The sequence below is a fragment of the Macadamia integrifolia genome, chromosome 14 (genome assembly GCF_013358625.1).
Source record: "Macadamia integrifolia cultivar HAES 741 chromosome 14, SCU_Mint_v3, whole genome shotgun sequence".
NCBI lineage: Eukaryota > Viridiplantae > Streptophyta > Magnoliopsida > Proteales > Proteaceae > Macadamia > Macadamia integrifolia.
In genome coordinates this window covers 15,240,190-15,265,154 of record NC_056570.1, presented here as the reverse complement: position 1 = coordinate 15,265,154, position 24,965 = coordinate 15,240,190, and the positions used below count along the sequence as shown (strand labels likewise).

Genomic DNA, 24,965 nt, shown 5'->3' with positions numbered 1-24,965 from the left:
TAGGATTTCTTTTATTAAGGTTAATCAATTTAAATCCAAAGAGGGGAAATTTTTTTTTAACCAGACATCTCATGGTAATTTTCTCTACATAAACTTACTAATCAAATCACATGCTCCTCCCCTATCGTTACATAATTTCTTTTTGTTTGAAGCCAAAAAAACATATGGATTTAACGTGGTTTGGCCAATTACTATGTCCAAGTAGAGAATGAGCTGTTAGGTTTTCATTATGCTATAGTGTTATATATATATATATATATATTTATATTTATATTTATATGTATATATACAACCCTAATCAAAGAAGCACCGCCCCCCCCCCCCCTCCATAAGTTTTATGATGGTCTGACCCAATACAAGTTGCAACACTCTTTTTCTTTTTTGTAAAATAAGGTGTCCGGGTCAGTTTTCGTGCATCTCGATTAATCCTTGGGGAGACTAGCGCAACAACCCACCTCCACGGTCTCCACTTAAATCGCAGTTGCACAGATAGGGAATCGAACTTAGGACCGTGTGTCTATCCATACAATCCCCAATTTGCCCTAACCATATGGGCAACCCAAGGATGGGGACAAGTTGCAACACTCTCCCTCAAGTTGGAATATAGATATCATAAAATGTCCAACTTGCTTAACAAATAACCAAACTGATCATGTCCCAAAATTTTTGTAAAAATGTTTACCAATTGTTTAGTTGAAGAAATATGAAGAAATATAATGTGTCTTGATCAATCTACTTTACAGTTTTCCCAGACTAAGACAAACATTTCTGTATATTTTGTCATCTTGTGGGAAATTTGATTTGAAGCTATAAGTAATGTAGCTTGATTATCCTAGTAAAGCTCCTTTGGCTATGGATGAAGGATGTCTAAGTATGTGTTTGGTTACATAATTCGTTGGAGTTTTATTTCGAATTTGACAATGAGTCCATAGAGAGTGTTTCTGTTGAATCGTATTTTTTTTAAGATTTTTCAAAAAACTGTTTGGTTATCCTCCCAAATTTTGTGATTCTTTTGAATCACCACTTAACATGGACTATTTATATGTGAGCGAGGATTATGTGTGTCAAATATGAGTTTTGTTATTTATCTTATTTTTCAGATGAACCACATTTAGCTTTACAATGTGTTTCAAATGAATTAGTATTTCTAAGTAGAATCAACTTAAAAAACAACCAATTTAAAAAAAAAAAAAAGAGAATCATGTTTCACTAGAAATAGTTATAATGAATTATGTAACCAAACACATCTTAAGTCATCCATAAGGGAAATCAAACCATTTTATTTTTGAAAAAATGACTAGATTTTGACCTCCATATAAAATTTCCCATATATATAAAAAGACCCGCCCTCGACTTGTCTGGCCTTGCTCTAGTCACCAAATTTGAGATGGTTGAATTAAGTCGAAAAACCTGATTTTTGAGTATTGAGTGTGGTCAATTTATCTGGCCAATTCTGAGATGATTCGACTTGAAATCTATAGATTTCCTCCCAATGTAAGGGATTCTTCTTAGTAACCTGAATTTTCCATCCAAGCAAACAATTTATGAACATTGAACCCTATTTTTTTTTTTAAATTCCATCACATTTTATGACTTCCCTTTCCTTCATTTTGCAACGAACCAAACGGGTATGTTTTGTCCATAACATTGACAGCTGACAAGTCTTATTAAACTTCAATGTATCGCATTTAGTTAAGATATCAAACCAGCATAGAAGGGAAAATACTAGGATAGCCTAGTGTGGCAGCTCCAGCTTAAAGAGCTGGCACCCAGGGGAGGAGGGCGTGGGATCAAACCCTGTCGTACGCATTGTGTGTGTGGGTGTGTGTGTAGGTGTACCCATCCGTGGGTTATTCAAATAGTTGGGGTAAATTGGAGATTGTGTGGATAGGCCACGGTAGGGGTGTTAATCAGTCGGACTAGGCTGGTCTCGGTCAGGCCTAATCGGGCCTGGCAGTGTGAAATATTTGCACCGTGAACGCCTATTTATTTAAATGGACCTAGATTTGGGGGGGCATGGTACGGTTTGTAATCAGGTTGGTCGGTGTCAGGCTTTAATATGGCTATCTTAAACGGGCTATGGACCTATTTAATTCTAAACGGGCTTATCCTAAAATCTTTTTTTAAAAGGATTAAACTATTGGCTTTAAAACTATAGAGGATAACATTCACAATTCTAGAACCAAGGGAATCATGTCTTTAACAATTGAACAATTGAATCTCCAAGAGAACAAATATATATATATATATATATTTTTATATATATATATCCAAGGGAATCATGTCTTTAAAATGTAATATAAGTTGCAAGAATTACATTATTTTTAACAATGGAATGTCCTAGTTAGAATGTGGATATTTCAATCCTATATATTATTTACTCATATTTTGTAATATTAGTGGTAAAATAAGTATTTAGGCATTTTTTAAGGGGGTCGGGGCCGATCGGGCTAAATGAGTCGGTTCTAGTGGGCTTCTTAAGTGTGTCGGGTTGGTCGGGCGCCCAACGGGCTAGTGGCCTACACCGTGAATGCCCGTTTAATAAATGAGCCGAGCTGAAGCCCGACATTTTTATTAAATAGTTCGGTTCATGTCGAGACTTAAGCGAGTCAGGCTCGATCGGGCCTACTGGTGAGGGCTCAGGATTGACACCCCTAGGCCACGGTCTCAGGTTTGATTCCCCATCTGTGCATCTGAGATTTAAGTGGAGACTGTGGCGGTGGGTTGCTACGCTAGTCTCCCCGAGGATTAGTCGAGGTGCGCGTAAGCTGGTCTAGACACATTGGTTAAAAAAAAAAAAATGAAAGGGAAAATTTTGCCTTCGCTACTCTGTTCGTCTTCAGATGCTCTTAGACAAACAGGGCTTTTAGACCCTTCTTCGTCAATTTTGAAAACTTTGACAAAAACTTTGGCAATCAAACCATTTCAATTTTGAAAAAAATTATCAAATCTGACTCCACATGTAAAATTAAACGAGAGCAACCTAGTGCACAAAACTGCCGCTACTACACATGGTCTAAGAGGGACAAATATACACAGCCTTGCCTTTGTTTTGCAAGAGACGTTGTTTCCAACCATATCACATATGTAAGATTCCTCATATTAAAAAAAAAAACGGAAAATAAAAAAAAGACTCAACTTAACTTGCTTGGACTTGCTTGAGTCACCAAATTTTGAGGTGTCTAAATTGATTTGGAAAACCTGATTTTCCAACAATGATATTGAGTCTAGTCGAATTAAAATGAGTATGTCCGACTCTGAACGAGTCTGGCAAATCTGAACCGATTCAGACTCGGAATCTATGGATTTCCTCCCAATGTAAACAGATTTTCCATCCGCGCAAACAGCTTATGAAAATGAAACTACATCTTCTCATTTTATTTCCTTCGCATTTGATGACTTCCCTTTCCTTCATTTTGCAACGAACCAAACAGGGTGTGTTTGTGCATAACATTGACAAGTCTTGTTAAATTTCAATGTATTGCATTTAATCAAAGCAGTAAAGAAGAGCAAATTTTGCTTCTGCTACGTTGTCAATCTTCGGATGCTTTCCTTCTGAGGGCATCTCTCATTTTGTGTTTCGTTTTCTCTCGATCAAAATCTCTATGGCAGAACCCTCGAGTAGAATTACAGCAGGTCTCTGCAGACTATATTCTAATCAATTTCCCTCAAAAACCACATCAATTTTCTCTGCAAAACAAAATTTATATGCCATTTCCAGTGAAAATTCTATTCCATCTCATTCTGCTGCAATTTTCCCATCTGGGTTCTCAAATTCAAGAAATCTTGTATCTGAAACCCATTCGAAACTGTATCTCCATGGTTGTTCTTCCAAACGCACATCCTCAGGTGGTCTATTTTCTCATCTAATCTCTTCAAAGCATCATTCCCATTCTCCATCATGTGGATATCCTCTGAGGTACTACTCATCGGGAGTTTTCCCATCTGGGTTCTCAAACTCGAGACCTTTAAGCCCCAATATTAACTCTAAGCTTCAAGCATTCTCTTCCAGAAGCTTAGGGTTTAGTATGCTTAATGGGAATTCATTGGGGTCTAGGTATATATCTTTCAAGAGCTCGGATTTCAGTAAGCTCAATGGCAACTTCACGAAAACAGTGGTCGATAAGCCCTTCGCGGCTATCTCGTCAGCGATCACACGGTATCGAGAGGCTGTTGGCCTACAAATTGAGGCTTTGTGGAAGAGGAATTTCCTGTTGCTGCTGGGAGCTGGAGGTTTGGCGCTTTGCATCATTTTGTGGAGACTTATGTTTGGAATAGCAAGCACATTTGTTGGGCTCTCGGAAGGCTTGGCGAAGTACGGCTTCCTTGTTCTTTCAGCCTCCATTGTTGCGTTCACTGTGAGTTTTTTCCATATGTTCAATTCACTATCCTCCTTCAATGCAATGCTGTTCGGTTGCTTCTAGCAGGTTCTTCGGGATTTTCTTTCCTTTTTCCTGTTTTTGTTTCTTTGGTTTAGGTATGATGAAATTGAGAGATCACTGTGGATAATATATGCCGTGAATAATTTCACTCACGAAAGTGCTGGTAAAACACTGAGGAAATTTCAGCCATTTGTTTGATCCGCAGCTTTATGACCATTGTTACTAAGTTCTCTTATAAAATTGAATTCTGGACACAAGTACTCCGAATCATCATCATGCCAAACGCGTAATTGCTTTTCACTTGGTCACCGGTAGAGTTAGATTTTCAGCAATGAAACAGTCATCGTATGACACCGAAGCATCCTTTTATGCAATTGGTTGCACAGAAGCTTAGAGAATGGGGAGGAAGTACCTGATTACAAAGTGAACTAAGAGTTCATAGCTTCTAGAGATGTTCTTTCTTTTTCAATCTTTGTGGAGATTGGGTAGGACATAAAAGGAAAGATTTTTCAGAATAAAGCTATTAGGATGCTAAATATTTTTGACCACTTGAAGGTACAAGCTGGTCATTGAGTCTTCAATTGTAAGGATTTGATGACCTAACCTTAACAATATTTCATGGGTTGGCAGGCATTTCTCCTGTCCTCTCCGAATTTTGGCTTCAGTATGTAGTTGGAACCTCTTGGCTCTTGAGGTATGTTCATATCCAGAAATTGTTAGAGGTTAGGTAGCCCCCGCATTTTTGGATCTTAATTGGTGATTAAATCTTAAGAGTTGAAGATGACTGGGCTACTTCATGGTTTAGAATGCTGATGGGTCTCTCTTATCGGCAATTTGGTTGTTAGAAGGCAGTAGCAACATGAAGTTTTTATCATGGGGGGTAGGATATGGGAGTATTTTCTGAGTTGTAACTCAGGAAAGTGTTCCTTTATGTTGAGAATTTTAGTTCTTCTGTTTCTCTCGAAAGATTTTTCTCCAACAAAGTTGTAAGGGAAAAGTAACATAGTCTTGGCAACCCCTGTGAATGAGTGGCCTATGCTTGATATTCTAGTGATTCTAAAATCTCTGATCGTTGATTTTTTGCCATGTTTATTATGCTGCATCTGCTATTGCTCAGATTTTTGAGGGAAGCTTTTGAGGGAAGCTGACTCCGTGGTAAATGACCAATTGCTTGACTAAGTGGACCAAGTTTGATGCAGGACAGCATAGTCTGAGGATTTAGGGCTTGTTGATTGAGGAAATGGGCTACAGAAATAAGTTATTTAAAGTTGGTTGTTTTGTTGATGTATGGGCAATTCATTGAAGGCATTGATGGAAGTTTATGGAATTTTAGGGGTGATATATAGATGTGGGTATAATTTGGTGACGTATAAGGGAAATTTCAGTACTTAAGTGAAAGAGTAACAGCAAAGAGAACGATATATATATATATATATATATATGGGCGCATCTTGTTGTCACCAAGGTTGTGAAGTGAGAAGTTGTAACCTTCTTTTGATTGTCCATGTCTTTTTCCCAAAAACTATTTAAGTGTGGGGTAAAAAGGGATTTTTAAAAGTAACTTGAAAGTGACTTGTCATTATGTCATTTTAAGAGCTAATTGTCCATGTGAAATGACAATATTTACCCTCATTGAAAAAAAAAGTATGTTATATTAAAAGGGTAAAAAAGTAAGGTTGCAACTTCTTTTTCACCAACTTTGGTTATAACCACTGTTAGTTAAAACAGGAACGGCAAAAAAACAGAAACGTACGGTACGGGTTTTAAACAGATAAAAACGATGAATGATACGGTCAAAAAAAGGTAAAAAAAAAGGGAATGACAAACGGACGAATATGAACTGTACGAGTATTAAACGTGTAGTTTTCAAAAAAACGAAACCAAAAAAACGGTAGTATACTCATGCAATTTGAGTGATTGTTACCTGTATACATGCATCTAATGTTCTAAAAGTTCTGGGAGTCCTAAGATAAAATAGCCCAATGGGCTACAAGAAAATGAGATGTTGCTAGCTTTAGCTTCTCCTTACTCAATGGGCTATAAGAAGATGAGATTTTTTTCTATAGATAGTATGGAAGTTAAAAACAAAAAACCAAGTACCATATTGTCTTCATTTTTCACTTTTACTAATAGTTTTATTTATTTATTAATTAAATTTTTTTAAAAATTATTATTTTACCCTTATAAAATGGACACGCGTTTAAAACGGATTCTTTTGCCGTTTCCCTTTTTTTCCGTATTGTATAATAGCATACGGGAAAACGTGTTTTAAACGGAAAAAAAAAGCAACCGCGTTTTAAACGCGTCTTGGAATAACACAAATGGACCTGTAAAAATCAAATCCAGGGGTTGGGGGGGTAGTATTGAAAGCATCATACCATACCATCAAGGGATCTGAATTACTAGGTAGAGCAGAAAATATGCAATGTAGTAGGAAGCCTTTGTGTGTCTCTTTGATCTTTCTACGAATCTACAAATTGAAAGCTGTTTGTGAGTGTGTTAGGAAGACTTGAAAAGAACATGCCATATGGAAGAGTGGATGGATATCTATCAATCAATGGATACTCTTGCTTAGTAAGTCATCTTTTGCAAGCATATCCATATAATAGCTTTCCACTTAATGGCTACGGACCCATATTATCTTCCCATATTATCATTAGAAGTTTCATTAGTATGAATTTGATTATCCTCTTTAGATACCTTTTGTGATTTGACGGAAGTTTCTATTCTTTTGGACTGAGTGCTGCTAAATGTGGAGCTGTGAATGGGTGTGATTGTGTGAAAGTCAAACAGCTTGCAGCAGCTATGGAAAGGTAGCAAAACTAGTATGTTTTCCCCCCCCCTCCAAGAGTTAAGTAGGAAGTGGAACTTGGAAATAGAGTTTCTTTTGGAATTGGTGTCACAGTGCACTTCCATGGCTGGACCCAGTCTGGAAACTCAGACCACAAAGAACCAGTTCCAAACTGGTTTTTGGTGCAAAAGGGGTGTTTGGGTAATATTTTCATTTATTTGGGGTTATTTATGCCATGTTAGCTATTTAGGACATTGAATTCCTGTTGGTTTGAGCTTCTGTCTTTTGGTATGGTTAGGAGTTTTTTTTCTTTATATATGTAAGCACCCCATCAAGATATATACATTCGAGTTGAGTAATTGAATGAAATGTTGGGTTGGGTATTCCTGTCGTGGCTATGGAGCATCGGGTCTGATATCAGATCTGATCGATGTCACCTCATCTCTCTCTTCTGTTCTTCTTTCCTCTTCTTTCCTCTTCTTTCCTCTAATCTAATCTTTTGTTATTGTATTTATTCCTTCCTATACTTTCCTCACTATCATCTGAAATTTTCTGTATTTACTACTTATACTCTGTTTTGGCAGTAGACTGGACAGAGGGAAAGTAGTTAAATCTCTCTCATTCCTGTACCTCTGGTACTAAAAATTGGTGGTGTGTTCATAAACAAAGAGGTGATTCTGACAGTGGAGTTTGGGGCTGAAGCACAGCTTCTGGGAGAAGAATCCTAACAATTGAAAGACTTAGCCACCACCACCATGTTATAAGATGGTTAACAATGGTTACTGAAAAAATCTGCTTGTGGGTTTGTTCTTTCAAATACACCACATTTACAGCACATAAGCATGCCAGACTTCTACCATGAGAAGACAAATCCGTTTGTGATAAGACAGTCCTGTCAAGAGAAGGTTTATCTGGTTACCAGGAAAAAAAAAGAGATGGTTTATCTTGACAGTCCACCTAGTAGTGCCATGTCGCAGGATGATGTGGCAATTCTGACCTTGGATAGATAAGGCATGGTCTGGATTAGCCCTTTCTCAAATTTGAAAGGTAATATAAATCATAACCCCCCGCCCAATTTATCTGTTTATGCTTGATCTTCTCTGTTCTCTGTCCTGCATCAAAGATTTCCCATTCTGATCCTGGAGCACTTTATCACACAGATGGTAGGGAAGGGTGGCTTGGGACTTTGGAAAGGTAAAATAGTGTTTTTTTATCTTGAGAAAATCTATTACCATTCCTTAAGAAAATGAGGAAAAGATTAAAAAGCCCTAAATTGATTGTTGACAGAATTTAACGGGCAGTTGAGGTCAAAGTGGTCTGATCCAAGTAATGTGAACAAGAGGTCTATGCTTATTATTTCACAGGAAGATTGAAATTTAGGTCACTTGTTATGACATTAGCAACATTCTTTGTATGCATGGCTATGAGAACTGTGTTCCATTTCAAGATTCTAGGGGAACTTTCCAAAGCAATGTTACACGGTTTATTTGATATCTCACATATGGAGCAGTAACTTTGAATTATACCATATAAAAGGAACATCAAACTTTTAAATATTTTCTTCTTAGAAGTTTCCCCTTGACAGATGTAATGTGATGTCTTCTGTGTTCAGTTGAGAGGTTAATGTGGTCAAGTCCAAGTAACAAGTCTGGACAAGAAATTTATGCCTGATATTCTATGGGAAGCTTGGAATTTGAGTGCCTCGTTTTGCCATTAGGCCACACATTGTTGGGATGCATGGCTATGAGGACCATGTTCTTCCATTTTGAGATGCTAAAAACACTTTCCATGTGAGCAGCACTCAAGATGTGGATCATCGGTATCGGGCAGCATATTGGAAAGCTGGTTTTAAGAGATGATGCTTTTTTTTTTTGGTATGCACGAATATGCTGATGATCATAGTTGTCAAGGCATTGCTTAGGTGCAAGGCTCTGGTCTGACACTTACTTATGCCAAATTTCGTTTTAGTAAATGTTTTTATATTCATTTACTTAAGATATTATTCATAAATTAGAAATACCCTCCTATTTGAATCCAATAAAAATAGTTTCAAAATTAAATTCCAAAAGAATAAAAAGTCAACCCACTAGTCTAAGAACAAAAATTAGATTTTTTGTTGTAGGAACGATTTTCAACTTTCAAATGCTGGGTTTTTTCTCAATTTCATATATCTTATTATAGTAAAACATTGCTAAACCAAAAGTGCAGTAAAATTTTGTTCTGATGGTCAAAAAATTATTTTCAATTAAGCGATTTTAACAGCATTCACGCACTTTAAAATAAGTTTGATTGAAACATAATTTTATTATTACAACTCAGATTTAAGTAATTTTAGACTTGTTGGAAAACTGGTTTTGTGCAAGTCTCATGTAAAAATAAAATCATTTGACTAGTCAAACTTATTAGAGAACAAGAACATTTCTCTACATGTTGATTTTTGATGATTGGTGTGAGTTAATGTTGCTTTTGATGACTTGATGTGGCTTAATGCTGATTTTTTATGATATAAGGTATATTTAGCATACTAGATAATATTAGAAAAATGGGAAATAAAAAATCACTTGTACGCTTTGGTCTCTTAGGCAATGCTTAGGTGGGTGCCTCATCGCTAAGCGCCTGGGCCCTCCACCCTCGAACGTGTCGCCTTGACAACTAAGCTGATGATATATTGAAAACAAGTGTTTTAAGCATTGTGCATAATAAATAAGCAATGAATAATGATATCCAATCAATGTCAGGTATATTTTCACGGCTTCTATGTCATTCAAATTGTTATTGGCTAGTGTAATATCAAACCTACTAATAAGTAATAGAAAACAATTAAACAAGAAGATTTGAAAAAGAAAAAAAACATCAATTTGTGTATTAGGATACTGGATTAAAGCAATTCCTCAATGTCCAACCAAGTAAGCTATGCAAGTATAAACATACTACTAGGTTTCAGTTAACATGAATTAAGTATGTATACATATAACCACACTATTCACAAATTAACCATACCACTATTCTATTAGCAACATATTAAACAACGTGAATTAGTATGTCACTATTAATATCAAGTACTTAACAACAATAATTATATAGGGAAGACTTTTTGGTCTGGGAGCATAACTCCACGCCTGCACAAGACCCAATCAGCATCCCCCACTCGGTTCAATCCATAAGGGTGTGGCAGGGAGGAGGAGAGAGACAGACATAAGGGTGTGGCGCAGTAGCTTCACTCCTGGACAGAAACCATTTTCCCAAATATATATTATAGATCACAAAGCATTCAAGATGATCTGGGTCAGTTTCCAGTTTAGATGTGATACTAGGAAAAGACAAGCAAAATCTTTTTTGACATACTTTGACGCCAGGCTTTGATGTTTGATCTCCACTTTGATGAGATTTAATGCAAATTTTTTGCTTGTTCCCCCTATGTCATTTTTGAGTGTAGACGGGAGCCACTTAGGTTTTGGCCAAAAAATCGGGGAAGGAAGAAATTTTCTTCGAAAAAATGGGATTTTTGTGTTTTGGTAAACTGTGTATCGGTTTTTATCAGTCTGTATTGGTATGTATTGCTTCTGTATATAAAATTGGGAGAGGCTTCTTTGAGCAAGCAACACGGGGGAGTACACTAATGAGGTACGACAAAATAGTATCATACATATGAGGGCATTGAAATGTGAGGAGGAGAGAGATAGACCCAGAGGTGATAGTGTACCCTGCACTGGCATTTCAGAACCTTTTCCCATAAATTTTTTTATATATAGGTTCTGTATTGCATCAACATGACCAATCTAAACTCATCAGTTTATCTGTCCATATGGTATTGATACTTGATACCATGAGTGGTGTACTGGTATTAGTTGGTTTGGCATCTTATTTGTAGAGGAATACCATTGAATTATGTCAGTTTAAGGAACATTTCCAAAATCTCCCTAATTGTGGACTTCATAATCTGTCTTCTCAGAAGCTGCCCCTTGATATGCGATGTGATTTCTGTGTTCAATTGTGTGTGTATACCTGTAATCTTTATCTTTCATAGGTAGTGCACCACCTAAAAATGAAAATCAGAAAATATCATGCCAATGAGGGTTTGGACCAATCATTTCTGATGGCTCAGCAATAATCTGGTCCTGAAGTGGAACTTATTCTTCACCAATTATTTTTTAATTCAGGAAATTTGTTCATCGTTACTATAGTGAAATAGCTAAAGCAAGAAACAGGAACACAAGAAAAATAATGACTTAGAATAAGTGAGAAGCAAGAATGAAGTTGGAAGGCAAGGAGTAAGAACCAAACAGCCCCTCTGCCTTATACCAAGTCTTCCATGCAATCTGTGTTGTTACATTGGGGATCCTGGGGGGAACATGGAATGGCGGATCATGGCTGTTTTGTGCCACATGTTCTGCCTTTTTATTTTTTATTTTTATAATTATTGGTGGTCTAAAAATCTATATCACTCAACTCTGTAAAAAAGAAAATGTTGTTACTTTACACTATCCTGTTATCTTATTGGAAGCTGGGTGTTTTGTTTCTTGTTTGATTTTCAGGGCCTGTATTTCCGCTTAAGATTATCAATCAACCCTGATAAAATTTATAGAATAGCCATGAGGAAGTTAAACACATCTGCTGGGATACTTGAGGTCATGGGTGCCCCTCTAACAGGAACAGATTTGAGAGCATATGTGATGTCAGGAGGCGGTATCAGCCTAAAGAACTTTAAGCCAAGGGTTAGGAACAAGCGATGTTTCCTTATTTTCCCAATACGCGGTTCCGAAAGAAAAGGCCTCGTAAGCGTTGAAGCCAAGAAGAAAAAGGGACAGGTTATTTTTCCATGCTTGCTACTATTAAGTTCTTTCTTCATTGCGGGAACCAGATGAATGTCTATTCTTTCTTTCTCTCTCTCGCTCTCTCTCTTGGGGTGGGGTTGTAAAAGGAAAAAAGAGAACCAATATTTTTCTATTTATTTTGTGATTCTATTGAATCTGTAGTTATCTGTTCCCCTAGTTGTCCTTCTTTGAATTGAACTTTTATGTGTTCATTTACATAGAAGAAACTTCACTAGTGTCACTTGCATTTGGTGAAGGAGCCAGCATGTCGCCCAACCCAGTTTGACATTAGGTGAATCTGCCAAACTGAACCCAATGTAAACTTGACTGCTCAAACCAGCTGTCTCTGCTTCGTACCAGTTCCAGAAGTACTGTTTCTGGGTTGGGCAAACACCGTTGGCCACATCTGAGTCATTTTTTTATTTTATGAACCACTATGGTCTGGTTCCCAAAGCTATGGATTAGATTGCACGGATGGCTTATTGAGGCTTGAGGTGCAGTTGCCGGGAGTGCGAGTCACACCATTCTGTTTGTTCAATCTAACCTATTAGGTCAAGATCAGTCCTGTGGGAGTTGTTCTAACTATCCAAACAAGATTTTTTTTTTTTTCCAGTGGGTCGTGCAAAATAGATTGCAGTAAAGTACAGACTGGCTACTATTGTCCAGTTGGGTCTTCCTCTAGTAGAACATACTCCACCTGCCTGCTTCATTACTGAGATTCTATTTGTGGACTATTAGACATTACTTTTGGTAACATGCTGCCTTTTCTTTTCTTTCCTCTTGGTTAATGAATTATTTATTCACCAAAAAAAAAAAAAAAAACATACTGCCTCCTGCCTGCCTCAGTAACTGATGCTATTTGTGCACTACTGGATATGACTTTTGATTGCCTCTCAATATTGTACCTTAAAGAATAGTATTTTCTATTGGACTTCTCTGAAGAGCTCTGTCGTGAATTGTTTATCGCAATCTTTGCATACCATTTTGTATCAAAACTTGAACCGAAAGCTATCAATGAAGGGTGGTGCTTGAAAAACCTGGTGATGTGTTCTAAAGCTTTCTAGATCATGGGGGAATGTTGTGTTCGACTTTAATGACCATATAGAATTCTCTTTCTGCAGTATGACATGAAGCTTCTAGCGGTCGACATTCCTTTGTCAGCTGGACCTGATCAGCGGCTATTTCTCCTTGGAGATGAAGAAGAGTACAAGATCGGTGGTGGATTAATAGCTGAGTTGAGAGATCCCATAGTGAAGGCCATGGCTGCAGAAAAGGAGTTTGAAGCTCTTGACCAAAAAGAGGAAGAAGAGGATGCAGAAAAAGAGCTTCAGGAAGCAGAAAAAAAGAATCGTGAAGAGACTGAAAAGCTGGAAAGAGGTAGCTTATAATGACTATTTAAAAAATGGTTTCTATTTTTTTTTTTTGGGGGGGGGGGGGGTGGTGTTTCTTTAAGCTTTCTTTTCCTGTGCAATGGAAGCTTAAAGAAAGTGAGACTTGCCTGTTCGATTTTGATAAAAAATAATATCAAAGGCATTTTGCATTTTCAGCATTTTAAATGTAACAGGTTTGCATCATCTTGTAAGAATACTAATGTTGTTCAGTTGTACTTTGTGGGGCATGATAGAATCAATCACAAATTTTCGCCAAGATACTTATGTTTAAAATGAAATTTGCACGAATAAAGAAGAAATTTAAAATTTTTGTACTATTTGATCCTCTTCTTGTTCACTTTATTAGTTCATTGTTACATTTCTGATAGTTATGGTGACTGGTTTATAGAAATTTCTTATTAGATAGTAAGTTTCTTGATGATTTTCTTGTATAAATCTTCTTAGAAAAATCGCTGAAAAAATTTGGGTCACTCATGGTGGCATCTATTCCTTCCTAAAGAACCATACCTGCTGGAACTCTTTCTTAGCTCAGGGTTGCATATACCTGCCTGACAAATAAAGTTTTGGGTCTGGGTAGAGTCAATAGCTGACTAGCTGTCACCCCATATTGAAACAGATCAGAACAGTAGCCGTCCAACAGTTATATATATCACCTGTACAGGAAGTGGGTAAGTTGTATACTCTATTATTATAACTTATTTTCTGCATTGAAAATGATAATGGCGTAAGCTATTTGAGTTGAAAAACTATTAATGTTTCATGAAAAAGAAAAACTAGTTATGCATACAGGGAGTTATTAAGAAAGGATCCAGTTTTTCCACGCATGGTAAACAACAACAACAACATAACCTTATCCCAACTAAATGGGTCGGCTACAAGGATCCAATTTGGAAAAAAAGAAAAACAAGAAGCAACAAAGAAAAGGACGTAAAAGTGGACTAAGAGAAGCAGATAAGGCAGAAATTAAAGATGCATCACAGGGACATCCCTTACACGGGATCGGCTACCCGGGTCCTTGTCCTCCACAAAACTCTATCCATGGTCATACTAGAATCAAGCCCCACCATATGCATGTCTTTTCTCACGACTTCATTAATAGTCATTTTAGGCCTGCCCCTACCTTTTTTGGTTCCCTCCAAATGAATCTACTCTCTTCCTTACTGGGGCATCTATAGGTCTCCGTTGCACATGGCCATATCACCTTAGCCGGCTCTCTCGGAGCTTGGCCTAGATTGGTGCAACCCCCAACTCATTTCTAATACAGTCATTCCTTACTCTATCTTTCCTGGTCTTGCTGCATAGTCCTCTCAACATTCTCATCTCAATTACACTCAGTTTAGTCAAATCACTCTTCTTATTTGTCCAACACTCCCTTCCATATGTCATAGCTGGTCGTACCACTGTCCTATAGAATTTTCCCCTAAGTTTACTGAGCATTCTTTTGTCACATAGCACTCTTGATGCACTTCTCCATTTCATCCATCCCACTTTAATTCTGTGGGCCCCTCTTTGCTAAAGATAGACCCCAGGTATTTAAAACAGTTACTCTGGGGTAGCTCCCGTTCCCCAAGTTTCACCACTCCTCCTCCTTAGTATGACTGAAGGGACACATCATATACTCTGTCTTCGTTCTGCTTATCAGAAAACCTCTTGATTCCAAGTTTGATCTCCATAGCTCTAGCTTAGTATTAATCCCTTCCACTGTTTCGTCTATCAGAACAATATCATCTGCGAAAAGCATATACCATGGAACCAGGTCTTGTAAGTGCTTGGTTAGATCATCTATTATGAGTGTAAATAGATAAGGACTTAGAGCCGAACCTTGGTGTAGCCCAATAGTAATTGAGAATTCGTTACTTTTACCATCTATCTTCTTGACACTCGTCAGTCGTCACCACTCCCTCATACATGTCCTTGATTATATCTACATAGTTATTCACACCGCTTCTCTTCTCTAAGACATTCCAAATGAGCTCCTTCGGTACTCTATCATAGGCTTTCTCTAGGTCAATGAAGACCAAGTGGAGGTCCTTTTTCTGGGCTCTAAAAACTTCCATAAGCTGCCTTAGTAAGTAAATAGCCTCAATCGTGGATCTCCCTGGCATAAAACCAAATTGGTTCTCTGAAACCTTAGTTTTTTTAGGTGTGCTTCAATAACCTTTTCCCAAAGTTTCATAGTATGACTCATAAATTTTATACCTCTATAGTTATTGTAGTTCTGAATATCCCTTTTGTTCTTAAAAATCAGAACTATGTTACTTCTCCTCCACTCATCCGACATAGACTTAGTGTTCAAAATCTTCTTAAACAGTTTGGTTAGCCAAGCCACCCCATGTCCTCCAAGGCTCTTCCACACTTCAATTGGGATCTCATCTGGTCCTGGTGTCCTACCTACATTCATCTTTCGTAGGGCCTCTATAACCGCAATTTTTCTAGTATGCAGTAAATGTTCCTGAGATGAGTTGGAATGATGTCTATTCTCTTCTACTCCTGAGTCCCTCTTATCAGTCACTGTATCTCCATTTAGTAGGTTGCAAAAGTAATTACCCCATCTTTTCATAATGTCCTCATTTCTTACTAGAACTCTTCCATCCTCACTCTTGATGCATATGACATAATCCAAATCTTTGGTCATCCTTTCTCTTATTTTAGCTATTTTATATATCTCTTTTTCCCCTTCCCTTGTGTTAAGCTTTTCATACAAATCATCATATTTCATTGCCCTTGCTTTCCCCACAATGTTCCTAGCCTCATTTCTGGCTGTGTGATAACTTGTTCTATCTTCTTCCTCGTTGGTCCTTTGCCATGACTTAAAACACTCTTTCTTAGTCCTAATGGCGGCCTGGACCTCGTTATCCCACCACTAGGTCTCTCTAAGAGTTTGACCCCCACCCTTTGATACCCCTAGAACTTTTTTGGCTACCTTCTTAATACAAGTCATCATATCTGTCTTATCTCATTTGTATTCCCTTTTCAATCCCACTTGGCTCATTCTACCACTTTATCAGTAAAAGATTTTATGGTAGCTCCTTGCTGTCGCCCCCCACTTTATCTTAGGGCAACTAAGTTTGGCTTTCTTACGTTGCTTCATATTGAGAAACAAATCTAGGATAAGCAGTCGAGACGTTAAACTCTCTCCCGGTATAACCTTACAATCTTTACTCAATAATCTATCAGATCTTTTAGCAAAAAAGAAGTCAATTTGGCTTGCATGCTGCCCACTTTTGTATGTAACTAAATGTTCTTCTCTCTTCTCAAAGAAAGTGTTTGCAATGCAGCAGTCATAAGCTAATGTATAGTCCAACACTGAGATCCCCTCTTCATTTCTTTCCCCGTATCCGTATCCTCCATGGACCTCCTCATAGCCTCTTGGATCTTTTCCCACATGCCTGTTTAGATCCCCGCCTATAATGATTTTTTCTTTCTGATCAACACAATGCATCACGTCATCCATATGCTCCCAGGTGAAGATAGAAATTCCTCACCAGTGGAGATTTGACCAGTGTGTCAGGTTGATAGTCAACATTTATTATAATTAGTCATAACCCGTCAATCGTTTTGCATGAATTCTCATGCTCGTCCTTGTTTGAAATTTCTATGTAGCTGATCCCATTAGGTTAGGATAAGGTTTTAGATGCTGTTGTTGGAGATTTGACCCTTTGATAAGCATGGGGGTATTTTCGATCCTGTACAGTAAGGGGTGGGAGTCCAATTATGGGTAGAGAATTATTCTTTGTACAGGTGGGAGTCCAATGATGGGTAGAGAATTATTCTTTCTTCTCCAAGGTGATGGAAAACTTGATCCGTTAAGAACCATGAAGTTTTAGGGACCTGTATTCCCCATAAAGTTTTAGTGACCTGTATTCCGTGGTTCGAGGAATTAGAATTAGAATCAGAATCAGAATCAGATCGTCACCTTTGAATTGGAATCTGCCTAGCCCATTCCTGATTCTAGTGAATTGCCTATTATTTATGTTTCTTAACTTCTTTTTTGACCATTGTTTCCTTCTTTTATCAGTATGTTAACAGAAAGTTAATACCTCTTATAGCAAAATCCCCAAGTTTGAATCAAAAGCTCCAAAAAGTCACAAGTTTTGAGAAAATCTTTGCTTCTTCCCGATTTAAATATCTAGGGTTCAAGCTAATTCCAGCCGATTCGACTGATTTCGATAATCAGTGGAGGCACAGTTCAGCCAACTGCAAAGCAGTCTCAAGTTTTGGATAATCCTTTACTTAGGTTTGATGCCAGGATATATCATCACCAAATGTAAGCTAATGTGGATAAAAGCTTTTATTAAGTAACTAGAGAGTTAAGAACACAAGAACTCATGTTTCCATAGAATCCATGGACTCTCTCCTGGACTGTTACTGTCAAGGAAGAAGGTGATGCTTGAAGAGATGAAGTTTGTTATTGCTCGGGGGGATCTGATCGATGGAATCATCCACCAACCTCTCCAATGAGCCGCTTCCGTATCTGCATGAAATATATGAGCAGTAGTTATTCCTAAACCCAACATGACCATTAGAATATGGGTTCACTGAAGATATCTTTTATCATGAACCTGCAGTTCAAGAGTTTTAATCTAACTTTTTAATGATGAAATTTTAAATAATCTGAAGTTCTCTGCAGGGTATAAGTACCTCAGGCAGTTTCTTAATGAAAGCTAGTTCCAATCTTGCATCCAATATGTTCACTGTAACTATCTTCCCATCTTGTGAAGCCAACACTACTGCTCCAGAGCTGTCAATCATTGAAAAGAAAGCATAACAAAACTTGATATAGTTGCCCACTTTGACTTCTAACAAAAACAGGGGATTATTCTGCCATGAGATTACCAGAATGGATTATGTGAATTCACATCAACAGGAGGTGGTGGAAGATATACATGATCATCAATTGTCACTTTTGGGAGATGAACCTTGGCTTTCTCTACATACTCTTGCTTTGCTTCATCTAAGACAGATTCGACGAGCTTGCGATCAACCTCTCTGCACGTCAACAATACTAATGGCTCTTTCAGTCGTAACAGACACTGAAAATTGCAAGAACCAGGCACCCAAATCACTGTAGGAATCACTTATCAGAAAGGATTTTTTAGAAACTTCATTTATCTGACTATATATAATGAACCAGATTGCTGCAATGCTGGTACTTGAACAATCAATTCCTTGAGAAGCTGTTTGCTGGCAGACTCCTTCATGGCATTCACAAGATCATCATGTGCTCGAAGAACTTTAATACGAGATTCATTTATCAGCCTCGAGTATTCACTGCATTGGAAGTTTTTGTGTCATTTAACAGACGAAACCCGGAAAAAAATATTAGGATGAATATATAATGAAAAATTATTTTGAAAGCAAAGGGATCTCCTCCATTAATGGACACTTAAGGTAATGCTCAATACAGGAGATGAATGTAGTACTCACATTCTTTTACAAACTTCCACCTGCTTTTCTTTGTGCTTATATTCATCCCTAATCTTTCGCTTTTCGTCCTCAACTAATTTCAGTTTCAGAATGTTAGATTCCTGTGAAGAAGATAAGAAAAGAACAAAAAAAAAAGGAGGGGTGGGGGTGGGGGAAGGAGATTAGTAGCAGCTTAAAGTTAGACAAAACCTACTAGTAGTTAGTCTCAATCTACAGCAACAGATAAGGTTGGTTGGTGATGGAATAGATCCTTTGTCCACACTCGTGGCTACAGACCTCAACCATAAACCACCACTGCATAATATTTAATGAGAGAAAGTAGGTGTCAACCAGTCGGGCCCGGTCGGGCCTCACAATTTTTGATTCCTTTGCACAGTAACTGCCCGAAGAGGTAATCAGGCCTGCATATGACAGGCATGGACACTTTTAGAAGAGTTTGGTTGATTTTCAGGCTTTATTCGAGCTATCAATAATCGGGCTAAATAGGCTTAGACTGGTCTTAAATGAACTACTAAGCCCTTTATCTCTAAACGGATTTTAAATGCGTTGCGCCGAATGAAGAGACTTTAAATGGGTCTAAGCAGGTTTTAAACATCTTGGCTCAATTGGGCTCTTAATAGATCAGTTCCGGTTGGCTACCATTAGGTAGAACTCGCCACTCTCGTCTTGCATCTCCATGTCCCTTACGAAGGTGTATGCATTGATTTTCAAGAGTGGCCTCCACCAGGAGGATCGAAATGAACTAAACTATCGGAGCTTTTGAGCTCCAAAAACAGAAGAAAAATGGTTAGCTCTTCCTTATTTTTTCTAGGTTAAGCAAGAGCCCTACATAGCTACTTCGGGGCAGAAACTCCAGATTCAATGACTACTAGGGTCCACAGCTTTCTCGCCTCCTGCATGCACCTTTTTACTACTTATTTTTCTTTCTAATTTTTCTTTTGCACTTGGAACAATATAAAATAGTATTTGGTCTAGGCATCCTTATGAGGGACCCACACTTCAATCCACCCTCCAAAAAGATGATCCGACTCATCTCCATAGAGCCTAGGTACCAGAGAGTGATTCTACATCTAGGAGGACCAGGGCATGTGTCCTATGGTCACCCCAGCCATTGGGTCAGTCTCTAATCCCTGGGCTCTATGGAGAGGAATTCTATCCTAAAAAGACACACATGATGGGGAGGGGGATGGCCCATCTTCTCTCTCAATCTATTCTCCGCCCAATTTACTCTTCCAGTGACAAGCAATTCAATTTTCAACAGTTATTCATTAAAGAGAACAATCCCCAATTTAAATTAATGAAATAATTTAAAATAATTTTTAAAGGAAAGAGAGGGAAACCAAAAAAGAATTTGAATCAAATAAAAAAGAAATTAAAATATATTAAATTACCTCGTCGGCGGATATTAAGATCTCATTGGCTTTCTCCTCAGCTTCCTAAAGGATGAATCTGACCATCTTTTGGATCTGCTTAGAGACATGTTCTTGTTGGTGTATGATGTCTTGTATCCCGTCGCAGTTTAATCCAGGGAGTACTGGTGCAGCACCTAGATAGGTAGGATGGCGGTCCCGCTAGTCGGTTAGCGGGCCGTGGAGGTTGCAAGGGGGGCAGGGGGTGTGGGGGGGCACAGCCCCCAGCTCGAATTTTTTATTTGAGGGCAATTGTGTACTTTTCGGATTAGGGTTTTTTCGCTATATATTTGTAGCGAGGGTTTCTTTCTCTGTAATGCAAGCAATACTGAGAGGTGTGAGGACGAACGCTGTAACCCTATTCTCTATTGATAGTGAAGTATGATCTCATCTCACCGGGGACGTAGGCAACCTTGCCGAACCTCGTAAAATCCGTGTGCATTATTTGTTTTGTTTTTGCATTATCTTCTACATCGTTTTAGGATTACGTTTCTATAGTTCTTGGTTCATCTTTTTCAAATTCAATCTCTTATGGAGAGAGAGAGAGAGAGAGAGAGAGAGAGAGAGATGTCTCCAATTTGCTTCTTCCACTTTACTTCGAAACCTTCTTGAACGATCACTGTTCTTCCTGTGGTTTCTCCATTTCCGTGGAAATTTATATTATTTGAATTAAAGCGGCGGATCCAACATGCTTATAAGTCCGTACAATGTCATTTTCGTAATAAAGGTATGAAAATGGATCCGAAACTGAATACCGGAACGGTATCAGATTGATAATGATCAAATTAAATCGGATCACAAAGAAACGGTGCGGTTTTGATTTTATAGGTTATCTTTTGAGTTCGGTTCAATTCAAAACTGATTTTATGTAAAATGATAGGATTTATCTTCATTAGAAAAATAAATTTGTTAGGCTAAAAGTGGAAAAAGGTAAAGTTACAATCATTATTATCTTTTCTTTACATAAGTTTCTTATAATTTTAGGGAGAGGGATAGGTATGCTAGCCCAGTACCTAGGAATTAGGTATGCTAGCGAATAGTGGCCGTTAGATGAAAGATAAAAGATCTAATCCATTTGTAATTTTTGTCGTACAAAACTTACTCAATACCTGCGCTCCACGGTCTTCCTTCCCCTTTTCCTCACCAGCTCCGACTCCGGCAGTGCATGGCGAGGTCTTACAGAACCTGCCCAATACCGCCGCTCCACGGTATTGTTTGCCATCATACCGTGACCGTCGTAGACACCGAAGAACTTCTTTGGTGAGTTTACGCCGGAGAAAAACTTGACCTTGGGCGTCACCTTGATCCGCCAGAACCACCTCCGACCACCACCTTGGTTCTGGTCCTGTCCAACTCCGTCTTTGGAAGCAGAGGTTGAGACGGCAGGAACGATGAGATCGATGTTCAGCAGCGACCTCCACTACATGGATCTTCCAACGGCGGGAACGATGAGACCCATCAGATCGAGAGGGATAGGTACAGGGCTTCGATGCTGAGAATTTTTGGGGGAAAAATAAGAAGCGAAGAGAGAATACCATCGACTTATTTGATTGTTCGATTTCCTCTGCTCCGGCTGTGATTGTTGCGGCTGCTGTTGCTATGAACCGGTGATGCGAAAAACAGGAGAGAAGCTCAATCTGGTCGGGGGAGAGAGGTAATAACAGAAAAAAAAAGAGAGTGCAACGCTGCTGGAGTCGGAGCTGGTGAGGAAAAGGGGAAGGAAGACAGTGGAGCGGCATTTCTTCGACCTTGGCAGAGGCTACGGTCCATCAACAGCGGCGGCGCCAACTACTTTGCTTTCTCCGGCTGGATCCGGTGAATGAATGATTTTTTTCGGCGAGGAGAGAGAGAGAGAGAGAGAGAGAGTAAAGGTGTTGCAACCGTGCATTGAAATTTTGTTTATCTTCTCTCCATCCAATGGTTCAATTCATGTTGATCAAATCCTACGGTCAAAATGCCGCTAGCATTCCTAATTCCTAGGTACTATGCTAGCATACCTGTCCTTTTCCCATAATTTTATTAATTATATTTTTGAAATATAATTTTTATTTGGGCAAGAGATGTTGCCTGATTCCACAGGAGTTTGTGATATATTATGACCATCAATCCATCAAGTTTTTAAAGGTTAGAGACACATTAACAAAATAGGAGTTATATGAAATGGGTGAATATATACTTTCATTGGAACCTAGAGGAAATGTCAGCTGAAGCAGTTTGCTGGAGACTTTCACACATTAGAGGGCTATCTGTTCAAAGGGGACTAGCTCTGCATTCCCCTGATCCCATTGCAAGAAAAGATTATCTGAGACTTTCATAGTGGTGGGCGCAGTGGACACTTGGGGTGTGACGAAACAATGGCCAGAGGTGCGGAGATGTGCTATTAGCCCCAGCTCAAGAAATACATCACAACCCTCGTAAGAAGCTGTCTATTGTAAGGGTGTTAATTGATTCGATTTCGGTGTATATGATGCGATTCGGTTTGATTCGATTTGTATTTATTTAGCTAAAATCAAAACATCATCATTTACTAAACGGTTACACTTTCTGAAATCGCAACTATTTAGTAAACGGTTCGGTTCCACAGTTTTTAAATAATGTATGTTTTACGGTTTTAAACGGTTTTGATCGCGGTTTATTCCATATGATTTTTAAACTGTTAGCAGTCGGTTTGTTAGTTTATTCGCATGCTTACTAAAATTTGCTTTCGTTGATAAACGCTTCCATTTTGTATCAAATTAAATGAGGCATTGAACAAATAATGATTTAACTACATAACTACATAATAGGAGTAAATTATTGAATAGACTATTAGACAACCTCTATGGTCCTTAATTCTTCCCTAAATTAAACCATTATGTTTTGTTAAAATAATCAGATATTTAATCGTTAAATGGGTTAATAGGATCGGTTTTGATGGTTTAAATGGTTTGATTTTCACGGTGTTAATTCGGTTTGAAACTAACAAGTTAAACGGTTAAAACCAACCCAACCATTTACCAAATAATTTTATGATTTCAGTGTAAATGATTTGGTGCAGTTTCGATAAACGATTTCGTTTCAAATTCACATCCTTCGTCTAGTGTGCCAAATTAGTTAGAATAAGGGGTTGTACATGCTGATGCCAACGTCGAAAGATATTTGAGAGGACTTTAGTATCAATTTTATGTAGGGCTTCCAAGGACCAACAAGGTTTTGATTCTATATATATACCCTGTGGTTGATGGGTTCTCCAAGATGACACATTTCATCCCTGTTGGACCTTACATGCATGCCGTAGATGTAGCTAAATTATTCTTTCAAGGGATCTTGTGATTGCATTATGTGCCCTTTCCTATTGTTTTAGATTGTGACATTGAGACTTAATTAATGTTTTCCACCAGAACCACTCATCGCTTGAGTGTTTTACTTTTCCTGTTGCGCCTTACTCTTACTTGCTTCATCATGACACTCAGTTTGATGATGTCAAATATTTTAGCTTTCTTTTATCATACTTAGTTGTATATGTTTAATTTTGATTAAAAATACTACAATCAAATTCACCCCTCTTTTGGGTTGCCTTCAATCTTACAAGAAGATTTATCAAATCCTCATATTACCCCCACCCCCCAAAAAAACCCTTAAAATATTACCATTAGGCCTCTTAATGATATATTGCAGCTGATCCCAAGGATTTAGGGGATTGTATCGGTATTGATATCTGTTGATACATATCCGATACTGATTTGGGTTAGATTGGATTGTTGGGTATCGATCAGTTTTGCCCATACTTTTTTTAATATTTTACCCTTAAAATGGTACGGATAATCGATCTGGATCAATTAGGGATTGAGGTTCGGTCTCAGTCAATACCGATCCGATATGATCTATACGATCAATACAAGACCGATACTTAAAACCATGGCTGATCCTAACAAAGTTGAGGATTGGAGAAGTAGAGGGATCAAAGGACCAAGATCCATTTGAGATGATAGTAGACTAAAGAGAAAAAAAAGGCACACCAATGCATGAGGCTCCCGCATGTATAAGATCCGGGGTGCAAGAACTACGCAACCTTACCCCGAGAGTAAATACAAGAACTACATGAGAATTTAATTTTTCTTTTTCCCATATATTGTGCCATCAATTTTGGTTTGGGTATTAATAAACTTTTGCATCTAATTAAACATTGGAATCCCTGTAAGATTATAATATTTCCTTTGTTGCAACATTTGTTAGGGAACGAAATACATGGGATTAGGAAGCTTAAAAGTGCGCGAGCCAATACAATCCCCTAAGAGGTCGCTCCACTGATCTCCAAGGTTTCCCCAAATCCTGTAACCTTTTCCCTCTATTTCCTTACGAACTTCTGACTTGAACACCACTGAGCTTTTCCCCTTGTAAGCTTCACTCCTGCAAAGCACACCCATTGCATATCGCAATGGAATACTGTTAATGCAGCCAATCTATTATAGTCATAAGGACGCGAATTTGAATCGAAATTGTTTACCGAAATCAAATTGAATTGTTTACAAATCGTTTAGTAAATGGTTTGGTTTGGTTTTAGTTTCAAATTTATGACTGATTAGTTAAATCGGTCGGGTCGGTTTTAAACATTTAACTCGTTGGTTTCAAACCGAATTGACACCGTGGAAATCGAACCATTTAAACCATCTCAAAACCAATCCGATTAACCCATATAATGATTAAATATTTGGTTGTTTTAACAAAACATAATGGTTTAATTTAGGGAAGAATTAAGGACCATAGAGGTT

At 38.1% G+C, this 24,965-nt stretch overlaps 4 protein-coding genes across 4 annotated transcripts in view; 1 reads left to right on the top strand and 3 right to left on the bottom strand.

Moving 5' to 3' along the window:
* The first annotated feature begins 3,425 nt into the window (after positions 1-3,425).
* Positions 3,426-13,695, top strand: LOC122061870. The gene is made up of 3 exons (XM_042625388.1): positions 3,426-4,358; positions 11,709-11,981; positions 13,109-13,695. The coding sequence occupies exons 1-3, from the start codon at positions 3,606-3,608 to the stop codon at positions 13,373-13,375; spliced, it is 1,293 nt and encodes a 430-aa protein (XP_042481322.1). The 5' UTR covers positions 3,426-3,605; the 3' UTR covers positions 13,376-13,695.
* A 1,542-nt stretch (positions 13,696-15,237) lies between these two features.
* Positions 15,238-16,013, bottom strand: LOC122060652. Its single transcript, XM_042623775.1, has 2 exons — positions 15,578-16,013; positions 15,238-15,476 (listed from the first exon to the last, which is right to left on the bottom strand). Exons 1-2 carry the CDS (start codon positions 16,011-16,013, stop codon positions 15,238-15,240), a joined length of 675 nt encoding a protein of 224 aa, XP_042479709.1.
* Positions 16,014-17,703: 1,690 nt separating this feature from the next.
* LOC122062116 (V-type proton ATPase subunit E1-like) lies at positions 17,704-18,931 on the bottom strand. Its single transcript, XM_042625775.1, has 5 exons — positions 18,806-18,931; positions 18,532-18,649; positions 18,215-18,411; positions 18,020-18,119; positions 17,704-17,852 (listed from the first exon to the last, which is right to left on the bottom strand). The coding sequence occupies exons 2-5, from the start codon at positions 18,577-18,579 to the stop codon at positions 17,817-17,819; spliced, it is 381 nt and encodes a 126-aa protein (XP_042481709.1). The 5' UTR covers positions 18,580-18,649; positions 18,806-18,931; the 3' UTR covers positions 17,704-17,816.
* Positions 18,932-24,360: 5,429 nt separating this feature from the next.
* LOC122060571 overlaps positions 24,361-24,965 on the bottom strand; it is a 4,599-nt gene continuing 3,994 nt past the window's right edge. The window contains exon 2 of the mRNA XM_042623706.1: positions 24,361-24,603. Coding sequence (XP_042479640.1) covers positions 24,426-24,603 — 178 coding nt within the window. The 3' untranslated portion in view covers positions 24,361-24,425. The remainder of the gene's footprint in view (positions 24,604-24,965) is intronic.

Bases quoted from the DNA above. Each gene is read 5' to 3' on its own strand.
- LOC122061870 (XM_042625388.1), top strand. From the start codon at position 3,606: ATGGCAGAACCCTCGAGTAGAATTACAGCAGGTCTCTGCAGACTATAT. The intron at 4,359-11,708 runs GTGAGTTTTTTC...TTTGATTTTCAG, and splicing joins CCTCCATTGTTGCGTTCACT to GGCCTGTATTTCCGCTTAAG. The intron at 11,982-13,108 runs GTTATTTTTCCA...CTCTTTCTGCAG, and splicing joins CCAAGAAGAAAAAGGGACAG to TATGACATGAAGCTTCTAGC.
- LOC122060652 (XM_042623775.1), bottom strand. From the start codon at position 16,013: ATGACCAAAGATTTGGATTATGTCATATGCATCAAGAGTGAGGATGGA. The intron at 15,477-15,577 runs GTATAAAATTTA...GTTTTATGCCAG, and splicing joins GAACTACAATAACTATAGAG to GGAGATCCACGATTGAGGCT.
- LOC122062116 (XM_042625775.1), bottom strand. From the start codon at position 18,579: ATGAAGGAGTCTGCCAGCAAACAGCTTCTCAAGGAATTGATTGTTCAA. The intron at 18,120-18,214 runs GTAATCTCATGG...AATGATTGACAG, and splicing joins AATTCACATAATCCATTCTG to CTCTGGAGCAGTAGTGTTGG. The intron at 17,853-18,019 runs GTACTTATACCC...TATTTCATGCAG, and splicing joins TCATTAAGAAACTGCCTGAG to ATACGGAAGCGGCTCATTGG.